General features: G+C 39.6%; 1 protein-coding gene across 1 annotated transcript in view; it reads left to right on the top strand.

Annotated features, from left to right (window-relative positions):
* Positions 1-2,219: 2,219 nt before the first annotated feature.
* The window catches only part of LOC147918265 (metabotropic glutamate receptor 8), a 128,334-nt gene continuing 118,041 nt past the window's right edge, over positions 2,220-12,512 (top strand). The window contains exon 1 of the mRNA XM_087434253.1: positions 2,220-3,037. Within this exon, the coding sequence (XP_087290379.1) occupies positions 2,528-3,037 (510 nt within the window). The 5' untranslated portion in view covers positions 2,220-2,527. The remainder of the gene's footprint in view (positions 3,038-12,512) is intronic.

Genomic DNA, 12,512 nt, shown 5'->3' with positions numbered 1-12,512 from the left:
AAAACTAATTCCCACCTCACTGCTTTTCATTCCCCCACCTTTCCTTAACTTGAAGCTCTAAGCAGACCTATGAGATGCTAACAAGACTAAAAATTATTGCAAACATGAATATTTTTAAAAGAAACTCAATTTTATTACTTCCAGGACTGTGCAGAAATGGAACTAGGTCAATGCCACATGAGTAGGTAAGGATGAGTTGTAATTAACAGATGGACTGTTTTTATGTCTGTCTATAATTGAAAACCGTTTATTCAAGTGTTGTAAGTACTTGGGAGGCAGGTTGGTATAATGAAGAAAGGCTGGTCTTTGGAGTACAACAGGTCTCCTTCCTTTTCCCCTTAAACATTTCTCCTTCATGTATCCATTTATTCTGTGCTCTGTCAGAAGGGATATGCTAAGGGTCAGCCCAGCCAAGTGGACTTGGTCTCAAGTTCTGAATTAGTGGTTAGAGTTAATGAGGTTTTACTGTCTTATAACTGGGCTTTCTTGTGAAACTGTAAAACACAATCCTACTTCTCTTAATGGGTGGTCAGTGTAATTTATGGTCCATCACTTCTAGTTTCACCCAGAAAGTCAAGTTGACGTTCTAAGTGTTTCCTTTTGTGGAATGCCTGAGGTCAGGCTGTTGTCAAGTCACAGATTTTCTGAGGGAGAAGCAGCTGCTAGGAGAATTGAATGTGAGGGAATATCAGTCAAGTGGTGAGAAAAATCAGAAAAGGACTAGGTATTTTGGGGCAGAATAGAGAAAATCTAGGACTTAGTATGTGCCAGGAGGCAGGGAAGTCTTTGTCAGGCAGACTAGAACTATTTCAGCTGAGTGGGTGACTGGCTGAGTACACCTGTATACTCCAGGTGTACACTCAGTATTCCAGGGTAGTGGGCTATGACAAGGCCCCTTTTCTATCTGAAAGAGGAAAAAAGTGCAGCTTTGTCTGAAGGCTTTTGGACATATGTTCGGTTGTTCTCTAGGGAGGCACCATCCTTTCCTTTGGGACAGGGAGGTTGGAATGAACATTTTATGAACTGGAAAGTGAACAAGTGAATGGAAAATACAACCAGATGTTGGTTGGCTTAGGTAGAGGAGAATTGTCCAAATTTCAGGTTTCAAACCCATATAGATAAATAGGTTAGAAATCAGCATTAGATTAACCATCCTGCCAAAATAAGTTGGTACTGTTTATTCTCTTAATTATATGTGTGCTTCAAATCTCAGATTCCCTAATGTTAAGTCAGTTCTTGTTTTCAGGTAAGCATCTTCAAAAGTCCTTTGAAAGAATCTCAAGGAATTCTTTAAGAGCAAAAGTTCTAGAATAAACTTTTTCTATAGATTTGCTTGTAGACGTTTTCGCTCTAGGTTATTTCTAGTCTTGACGAAATAACTGTTTCCCCCACTGAGTCAGACAAAATTAAGAAGCTCTTCAATTGATCTCCGGCTCTGATTTGCTCCTGGTGATTCTAGGATCAAGGCGTGTTTGCTTCAGAACTGTAAGCAGACCCATTGCTTCCACTCCGACAAATTAATAGGAAACTCTGACAATGGTGATAGGAATATCTTCACATGTAACCCTCCCTATGTGTTTAATTTTCAAGTTTTTGTTTTGTTGCCAGACAACAAGATAATTCCTATGAAATAGCTGACATACTATGTTAAATCATTTCACAAGCTATAAAACTTATACATTTTGGGATCCTTGGGTGGATTTCTTTATCTTTCTTTTTTTTTTGTGATTGAATAATCATTTTTTTCCCCACTGGGAAATCTGAGGCACCAAAAAATGTCATTAACAGATAACTGGCTTGTTGAATACTTCACAGAAAATAACCTTTCATTATGATTTTGTGGACAAAATTTAAATGCTAAATTCAGACAGCTGTAAAAAGTAAAAACAGATTTGAAAAGAAATAATACCATCAATCACATGGAAACTGGCTTTAGTGGAATAAAATGGTAAATAAAAATACTTTCTGGCTTGGGAGAATCAACCTAGTTTCTGATAGTTTTCTGTTTCCCTTGCTCCAAAAGTGTCATCAATCTCTCTGTTTAAATGCAGTGCAGCCAGGTGTTCAGAATCATAGGAGGAAAAAAAAATTAGTTTCTTACTGAATAGGGGAAATTAAACAAAAAAAGAGGTTTAGTGTAAACAGGGCTTAAAAATATAAAAAATGTAGACCCATTGAATTGAACTTTTTTTTTCCCTCCTCCCACCTCCCAGGAATAATTCTGCTACAGGGCTGACTTCAAGGACGTGAATTGTTGACCTCATCCCAACATCAGAACCTCAGCTGTTATTCTAATTTTTGCACCATTCCAGGCAAGTTGACTTTATATGGAAATAAAATTGAACCTTAGGGGTCTGATGGAAATTCACTGTGACATTCAAATCAAGAAAACTTGCTGAAACCCACAGAGCCTTTTCCCCATGGGCCCTGATGGTAGCCTCCAGAAGGTACAACCTCAGGTGGTCCCTCTTCTTCTGTGGCAAGAATAAACTCTGGGTCTTGGATTGCAACACCACCTGTGGAGAAAATGGTATGCGAGGGAAAGCGATCAGCCTCTTGTCCTTGTTTCTTCCTCCTGACCGCCAAGTTCTACTGGATCCTCACAATGATGCAAAGAACTCACAGCCAGGAGTATGCCCATTCCATACGAGTGGATGGGGACATCATTTTGGGGGGTCTCTTCCCTGTCCATGCAAAGGGAGAGAGAGGGGTGCCTTGTGGGGAGTTGAAGAAGGAAAAGGGGATCCACAGACTGGAGGCCATGCTGTATGCAATCGACCAGATTAATAAGGACCCTGATCTCCTCTCCAATATCACTCTGGGTGTCCGGATCCTGGACACGTGCTCCAGGGACACGTATGCTTTGGAGCAGTCTCTAACGTTCGTGCAGGCATTGATAGAGAAAGATGCTTCCGATGTGAAGTGTGCTAATGGAGATCCACCCATCTTCACCAAGCCTGACAAGATTTCTGGAGTCATAGGTGCTGCAGCAAGCTCCGTGTCCATCATGGTTGCTAATATTTTAAGACTTTTTAAGGTAGGTAAAGGCATTGTCTTTCTGGCTATTGTGAAAAGACAAATTGTTCTGACTTCAACTGCAGGTTTAAGAAGAAATTGAAGATGGTGAAGATGCTCATAGACCCTTTCAGGGTCACCAGATTCCTCAAATAGAGGATCCTGTGTCCGAGTTTCTACATGTGTTGATTTAATTCCATTATTTACAATTAATTGGATTAATTGTGACCTTTTTTTCTGAAAACACCGAAAGGTGATAATTTCTGTGACATGTCAAGTCCTCAGCATCTTGGGATATCATTGAGGCTCATTTTAAATCAAAGCAAGTGTTTTTAGAGAGTATAATGAACTCTTAGCACATTTATTATATAAAACATTTCTATGATATTTGAGGTTTAAGATAATTTGCTTGGTGAAACTTCTTTAAAGTGGGATGCTCTGTTATGACAAATATTCCTGTGTGAAGAAACATATTTATTACGAATGTGTAGATGGGAGTGACACTCTGGCATATAAGATGGCCATAAAATTGTCAGGTTTATTATAGCTACAATAGCGCAGAACCTCATTAATTCAGACTGCACTGATGCAGATTTGGAGTAATTATATAGAATTCTTATTGAGTTAAAACTTCAAATTTAGCAGGATAATTCGAGACTTTTTGATTTAGCTTTGATGATCTATTACCTATAAATTGCATTTACATATTGAATAAAATTGGCAAAATAAAATAATGTACCAAACAGTACTTTCAAAAGTATAAAGTCCCATAAAAATAGTTATTGTAACTCGCCATCTTTCATTAACTTTCTCGTTTTGTTTATTAATATCCATTATGTAGTCTTTTATAACAGACATTTTTTTAATTGAAAATACTTTTCACTCTGAATTTGTACTCAGTGGGACATGACTTTTCCAACTTAGTCTGAATTAATGAGGCTTCGTTTTATCTTGTGAGAAACTGTTTCTATGCATTTTAGATTTAAAAATATTAAAAGGATATGGAGAAGTTGGACAGGAGACAGATGTAGGGACAAAAATGAACAGTGATGGAAAACTGACTTCACAAAAAAGATGAAAGGAATTGAATCAAAGTCTTTCTGACTTGGAAGATATCTTGGGGGACCATCCAGTCTGGTTCCCTTCATATTTTGGAATCCTCCCTGTAACATCCCCTCAAGTGGCTATCCACCTTCTGTATGAATGCCCTCAGTTTACAGGAAACAATGCTAAGAGGCAGTTTAGTGACTATTTTCAGATTGATGCAATTTTCTCAAATGATGATGCTGTTGAGCAGAAGGTCTCTGTGTCTAAGAAGTACTGAAGAGGCACAAAGAGGCTTAGGGAATGTTGGGGACATTTGAGCATGACGTTAGGAAGACCCTCTTGGAAATGAGAAGGATATAGATTAAAATAGGCAGCCAAGGGTGCTCTAATTCTCCATCTCTGGAAACTTTCAAGGGAAACTGGCAGGTTGGTAATAATTTCTCTTAGGGTAGCTGACCTCTTGCCTGGAGGCAAGATGCAAAACCAGGATTCTCCAGGTTTCCCCCACATCTTAGCATCTAAGATTTCTCCAGGCAGTCTCAATTTGGAGCCACATGGCATTTTCTGCTCCAGGGTGATGTCTAGCTCCAGCCACTTTCCCAATTCTCTTCTCCTCTCTAACTTGATCTTCCTCCCTGACTGCTCCAAAGTGTCTCTTTCCTGTTCTTAACTCAGTAACCACAGCTTAACACCACCCACTTTTAGAGAAGAGGAAGCCTTCATGAGGTCTTCTTCCTTCTATTACCCTCCCCTTATACACTAATTCTGGTTTCCATCAATCCCACTGGACTTCCTAGGAATCCCATCTCCTTCCTCTAATCTAGTGCCAAAAGTAGGCAAGGATTTGAGGAGTGGGGTGGAGATGATAATTGCTTATTTGAGGTTTTTAAAGCATGTTTACATTAATTTTGCTACAGAATCAGCTTATCTGAAAATGGGGATATTAGCATTGTGTTAGATTGTTGGATGGATTTAATGGGAAAATGCAGGTGAAGGGTTCCACTAGGGCCCGGCTGTGTCCTTTGCCTCCTTGGGCTGCCAAAGGGAACTTTAGGCTACCTCAAGGGTGAGTTTTGTTTTTATGCAGTCTAGAACTGGTTTCTCTTTGCTCTGTTCTTCCCTTGTTGACTGGCCAATTCTATCTTTACTCTCCTTGGAAATTCTGCAGGGACCTTATTTGACCAGGTGGGAGAATTACTACGGACTCTTTGGGCAGAGTCCAATGCTCCAGGCCACCTCTTGAGACAGTGGTCAGCACATGATGGGGCTGCTCTTGCCACCCTTGACCAAAGCACAGGGAGTGAGTGACTTTCAGCCAGGAGAGGGTTGGTTATGGTAGATGTCATAACTAAGATCAGTACACTGGCATGGAGTGATCATTTAATATATGGGAGCAAATGTATTTATTAGCCAAATTACCAGGGCTTGAAAAATTTGTGTCTTTCGAGAATAAGTGAGAGGATATAGGTGCTCAGCCCATCTTCCAGCTAAACCTAGAACCATATGAATGTGAATTCGGTAATTACAACTTATCATTGTTGTGCTACTTATTTTGATGATTTATATGAGAGCACTCCACATCGATATTAATTATGAAATGATTATGGTCACTCTTGGACTAGAAAATGTTTCATTTTATGTGTGAATATATTCTGTTTAAACACATATGCTAGAGGGCCGGCCTGGTGGCATAACGCTAAGTGCGTGCACTCTGCTTCTGCGGCCTGGGCTTGGCAGGTTCGGATCCTGGGTGTGCACCGAAGCATCACTTGTCAAGCCGTGTTGTGGCAGCGTCCCATATAAAGTAGAGGAAGATGGGCACGGATGCCAGCCCAGGGCCAGTCTTCCTCAGCAAAAAGAGGAGGATTAGCATTGGATGTTAGCTCAGGGCTAATCTTCCTCACACACACACACAAAAAAACCCACATATGCTAGGACTGACATGAAATATTAGAATAGTTATCAAAGGAATGATTAGCATATTCATTGGGGATTGGATTACAGTTCCATTTTGAAAAATAAGAACTTGCTTAAGCCAAATGCTATGACTTGAATAAACGTGAACCTTTGGAACAGTCTCATGGAGCTTGTGCCCCTCCGGGATGCATAAGACCCATAGAATCTAAAACTATGAGTGGATATCAATAGATTGCCACTTATTCTTGGATTAATGGAGTTAAAGAAGGTAGAGCATATTGGTTTGAAAACACACAAACAATTAACCTTGACCATAAGGGATGTAAATAAAGTCTTGATTAATGAATTTACTTACTGTCCTGCTAGACAATAAGCATTAGTTGGGGATTTTAGAATAGCTGGGGCCTGTTTAAATATTTGGGCTAAAATGGGAAGTAATTTCTAAATATCCCAGTTCTCTTTTTTTGGACAATCCTAGTAAAGCCATGTAGTATCTGCCTACATGGGCTGCCTATCTGGGCGAAATTGTGAAGGAGACAAGGTCCTCCAGGCATCCGCATTTTCCTCTTCCTTCAGTCTTGCCCCTCCTGTGATAGCCTCTCCTGTCCTTGTATCCCCCTATGTTCCCCTGATTGAAGCCTGGTTTCAGGAAAGGAGCTACGTATTATCCGTCATCTGTGTATAGCATGTCTGTGTTTAAGTCAGAGGAGGATTCTATTTTCTGCAGGATCACTAATTGTGGAATGAAATGATTTATCTTTGTAAAGGGGATTCAGGCATCGGTGGAGGAGGTTCATTTAACCCCCCAGAGACTGCATCTCATGGGGGGGTCACGTCCTTTGCCCGGGAGTACAGCTGGCCTTGTTCATCTCTAGAGGGCAAGGGTATCATCCTGTCGTTGTTTCTCTTCCCGTCACAGCTCAGAGGCAAGTGAAAAAATAAGCCCCTTGAACTTCAGAAGAGAGTTGGACAGGGGGCTGGAGCCGGACACCACCTGGGGGTGGAAGCTATCCTGTGGCCTCGGCCCATAGGACACTGAATGCTCTACTAAACCAGTGATTCTCAACCCTGCTGTGGGGATGGGGTTCATACCACTCTCTCCTCATGCCTCAGGGGTATGTGTTGGCTTACCAAAACTACCTCAGGGGATTTTCAAATGGCAGGACCCGGTGAGTGAGTGCGTGCCTCCCAACCCACTTCCTGAAAGCAATTTTCATGGATTGAAGTGTTTCATGTTTCTTAGGTGTGTTGGGAGTGAAAACAAGTTTGAGAGTCACAGAACAAGACTTTAATGATCTGAACTTTTTAGAAGCACTACTGTGCCTTAAAACACATACCTACATACACACACACATGCACACATGTCATGTATGGGTTAACATGGGGGCAGAGTGGTCACCTAGGCAATTGTTTAATCCCTATAGCAAGATGATGGTTTTAGATAATGGTGGTATCAATTAGGATAATATAACATGTAACTGCAGAATATCAAACCCAGAACTGCTCCATCCTATGTAAAGGTGAAAATGCTGCCTCAGGGGCTCCTGTATTGCAGAGAGATCAAAGAAAAAGGGGTCTAGCTCTCAGTTAGAGATTGTGTAGTTTGAAAAGAATTAAAGAAGAATGCGATGGCCTTTTGGAAATGTTGACTGGGAAGCCCATAATTTGAGTTTGTTTTATAAAGCAATTTTGAGGAATTTGCATATTTTGTAAAAAGCCTGGAATTTTTCCCTTTTCTAGAACATTTCCACCCTTCTCCTTTAAATTAGAGCAAATCTGTTCCTCAAAACACTAATCATATGTCTTACTTTGAGCAAAGATTGAACATTCTAAGCTAAAAATAGCACATTGTTGCTTGGAGGTAACACACATTAATGTCCGCATCAATGCACTGGGGTTATAAAAGGACTGTGTCAGATGTAATTTCTCTTTCTCATGTTTTTCTAGTTAACTTTATCTAGAGAGTTAATTGTCTACTCTTGAAGGATAGTGGTTAGTCTGTAGTACATACTTCTCAAAGCAATCAAATGAGACATTTAAATAGAAATCCGCTGTGGGTGGGCTAGATAATTTCTCCTGGTGTGGAAGTGTCCTGGATATAAATGGCTAAAATTGACCTTTATGTTCCGTAAATGAAATACAGTGAAGCATCCCCATTACCCTGGAAGTCTTCGCCTACCTTGCTATGTTTACGAAGGTATATTTTCTTCCAAGAGACTCTACTATTTGTAGCAACTACTTCTATAAAGCCAGGTGTTTTGTGAGTTATTTATTGCATACAATGGGCTTTCTTAACTGTAAACTCTGAAAAGGTAAATCTGCCATATCCAGGCTCATCTAGTTAGAGGGACAGATAAATGAGTCCAATCAATGAGCTCAGCAGGAGGTAACATTTCATGTTAAATCTTATTTGATTGCAAATAGATAATGGAAAATTGAAAGATAGATTCCTTCAGTCAATTCTTTGTTACTGTAACAAGCTCTAATTTGACTTTGTAAAGAGCCCACTCACCTTAGATGAGAGAAGATGGGTACTTTCTCTTATAGTGGCCCTAAGTGGAGATACTGGGGAAAATGGTCATTGCTAATGGTCATGGGCCCTTAAACTCACAGTCAGAGAGATATATGAAAAATGCAGACTGGGTAATGTCACTCCCCTTCTTAAAATTCTTCAGTGGCTACCATTACGCCCAGGATGAGATCCATCTCTACTTTGGGAAGTCTTTTCTCACTTCTCTTGACTAGATTAAGTTTCTTTGTTACATATAACAAAGCTCCATAAGGGCAGGATGATATTCATGATATACATGAAGGCATGTTTATTGCTGTATTTCCAGCGCCTAGCATGGGCCAATAAATGTTTGCTAAGTGATTGAATGAATGAACCATATCTCTACTCCCTCTGTCTCTACCACCTCCCTCACTCCAATCCCAAATATTGGAAATAATAGGTGTTGGGTAGATAGGACATAAATGGAATTTTGTTTATTTTACTTTTATACTCTTTGAGTAAAAGGAACAGAAGGAGGAGTATATTTTGGGAGTTCCTATTTTCATGTGCTTCCTCATTTTCCTACCAATTCACATTTTCTCTAAACAGATTTTAAAATTAAAAAATAAGTAAAAGACATGAACACATTCTCGTTGTGAAAAGTTTAAGCAATGAATAAGTAAATAGCGTAAAATGGAAAGAGACCACATCCAAACACATATATCTATCAATCAAATTACACACACACAGAATTTCATTAATAGATGTGTGTCTTATGACTTTCTTTTTCACATAATAATATATTTGGGAGAGAATTCCATGATGGTTAATATAGATCCCCTTCAGTAATTCTCAACCCTAGCTGCACGTTAGCATTATCTGGATAGCTTTAAAAAAAAATGTGGATGCCCAACCCCTATCCAAGACCAATGAAATTGGGTGGAGCCCTGACATTGATATATTTTAAATGATTACCAGGTGATTCTGATATTTGTTCAGGATTGAGAACTACAAAACTTTATTTTTTTTACCAGCTGCTTGTTTTTTATGAATAGACCATAATTTATTTAATAAATCCTTTACTGATAGGTTACTTCCCTTTGATTTCTTAAGATCATTTATCATTTGAAAAAAAAAAGCATAAAACAATGCTAGAGGCTCATCCAAGCACTATTAGCTCTATAGTGAATTTTGGTATCATAGAGCCCCTTCTTGGACCAACAAAGGGGCTGAATTAATGAATTACCAAAAACACCTTGCCATGACACACATTCATATGACACAAGCACACATCACAGGCTGTGGCTCTGCATGACATATAGTAACTTAGAATCAGTGTATTGATCATGTGCTCAAACTGTTAAGGAGCATCGTGACTCTTGTTGGGTGGCGCAGATTTTAAACTTGGTGAATTTAAATTAAATTGTTCTTACTTTCTTTTTTCTAGCCTCAAAAGGTCTGAAATCCTAGAGTGAATACTGAAGACATCTTAACTTAATGATTAATGACTATCTTTTGGATGTTTTAAATAATGAGGTTGTTTTGAAAGTAGTGAGGAGTTTTTCCAGGAGAATGGCTTGTAACTGAATGCTATTTATTTTTTGTTTAAGAAGTTGTCTGAAAACCTTTCTAGAGCAAGTCAAGGTATATGTAAATAAAGAAATAAATAAATTTGCTTAAGGAAAGTCCTGTGATCTTCTTTTTACTCATTCACCCTAAAGATTGCAGTGGTTTTTTTGTTTTTTTAATTTTATAGACTTTATTTTTTTAGAGAAGTTTTAGGTTTACAGCAAAATTGAAGAGTGCAATGATTTTATTTGGATTCAGGACAGGTTTCCTCCCAGACTCTTCTAAAGATAGGTTTTTACAACCAAATGTTGTACCTTCCTAGGAAGACTTACAATCCGCAGGCTGTCCCCTGGCTCCTGCCCAGTAGTTCTCAAACTTTAGCATGCATCAAGATCACACAGAGGGCTTGTTAAAACACAGATTGCTGAGCCCACCTCCAGAGTTTCTGAGTCAGTAGGTCTGGTTTGGGGTCTGAGATTTTGCATTTCTAACAGTTCCCAGGTGATGCTGATGCTGCTGTTTTGCAGACCATACTTTGAGAACCACAGCTCCATACAAATCGCTTGCTGGCTGACTTAGCAAGTCAAAGTACACAGAACAAAAATGAGATTGAACACTGTTCTGTCTGGCAGCAGCCTTTTTTCTTTTGACTCATGCCTGGTTGGATTTCTGTTCATCTTGGTCATAATCATAGCAGCTGTTGTATGGATCTATTTTTAATTGTGTGCCCTTTTGGAAGTTGTGTTCCTTATTAAATAATGCATAGCTCAGGAGTAATGATCAGTATAATGGTCACTTGAGCACGATTCCTAAAGCAGGGTCACTCAGATTACCACTTCTACTCATTTTTACTATCTGTGACAGTAAAACAGACTGACTTAAGAAACTTAGACTGTAACAGACACATTAACTGGGAATGGAGAAGAGTAAGAGATGAAAGAGGCTATGATTTGTCTCAGCTACCAGCAATTTGTCTTCAGAAACCATGACAGCTACCTCCTGATTTCCATTATGCAATGAGATTGCAAATAACATTCCACAGCAGTCTTAATCAATAGAGGGTCACAAGAGGCCCTTCTTTCCCCACGGTTGGGAAAAAGGGCCTATTTACCCATTTAATTGATAGAACACACTCTGGCAAAAGACAGAGACATCTTTCTGATCTGTAATTAGGGTCTTTCCCTATCCCTAAGCACTCTTTTTTTTTTTTTTAAAGATTTTATTTATTTATATTTTTCCCCCCAAAGCCCCGGTAGATTGTTGTACGTCATAGTTGCACATCCTTCTAGTTGCTGTATGTGGGATGCGGCCTCAGCATGGCCGGAGAAGCGGTGCGTCAGTGCGCGCCCGGGATCCAAACCCGGGCCGCCAGCAGCGGAGCGCGCTCACTTAGCTGCGAAGCCACGGGGCCGGCCTCCTAAGCACTCTTAACAACATAAAAATATACATGTGATCTTTATGTATTTCAAATACATAAAGAGCACCAGGCTAGTGGGGTAGAGAAGGATCCAGGTACAGCATTGTCCAAAGCCAACTTTGTTTACAGAATGAGGCCAATCTCTGGTGCTTTATTCCATTAGGCCCACAAGCTAATATGCATGTGTTCTCAAGGTTGGCCATTAGCGTCCTTCCAGGACTCTCCCAGGCTCCCTCTGCACTTGGGGAGGCTGGATTCCTGGGTGTAATCTAGCCCCAGATCTATTGCTTTGTCCCAGCTTCAGAAGTCATGGATCTGTCTCTGTGTCCCTCACAGTGCTACACAGGGCTCCCTTCGGATGTGAGGATGGTGACGTATTTTAGCTCCAGCATCTCACCCTGCTTCCTTTCACATGGATTGAGAGTGAACTCCAGCTTTGATGAGTGCTTATACTACTTCTTATGCTTTAAATCTAAGTATTTACATTGTGCCTGTTCTGCATATTAGAGTTCTCAAAGTGATTTATCATCTCAGCTCTGAGAATGTTTGCATTTATATGGTTTATAGAACAAATGGCATATCATACTTATGCAGATTTGTTGTGTAGATATTTATCATCAGGAGCTGTCTATTCAAATTATAGATTATTGTAATGTACTTATCTAGTGGTGCTGATACTCTTTTGAGAACAGATTAATATGAGTTATATGAAATAGGTCAAGCTCTGTAGTCAGACTGCCTAGGTTCAAATTCTGATGTAATGCTTGTTAGTTGTATTACCTTAAGCAAGCTAATCTAAATCCCAGCTTTCTTATCTGTAAAGAGTAGATAATAATAGTACCTCCTTCATAAGGTTTTTAATGAAGATAAATAAGATATAGTACATAGAGTCCTAAGCAAGATCCCTGGCACATAGCAAGTACCATAAATGTTTGTTATGATGGTGATACTGAGGAGGAAGATATTGATGTCCACCATCCGTAGGATATTCATTTTGAGTTGTAATTCTCTAGTTTCTCAACTGTTCATACTGACTTGCCCTATTTTGTGAGCAAT

This window comes from Ceratotherium simum, chromosome 1, assembly GCF_057802395.1.
Source record: "Ceratotherium simum simum isolate JZ-2026a chromosome 1, ASM5780239v1, whole genome shotgun sequence".
In the NCBI taxonomy this organism is placed as follows: domain Eukaryota; kingdom Metazoa; phylum Chordata; class Mammalia; order Perissodactyla; family Rhinocerotidae; genus Ceratotherium; species Ceratotherium simum.
The sequence above is the reverse complement of the archived record's forward strand: the minus strand, read 5'-3'. Positions and strand labels throughout refer to the sequence as shown.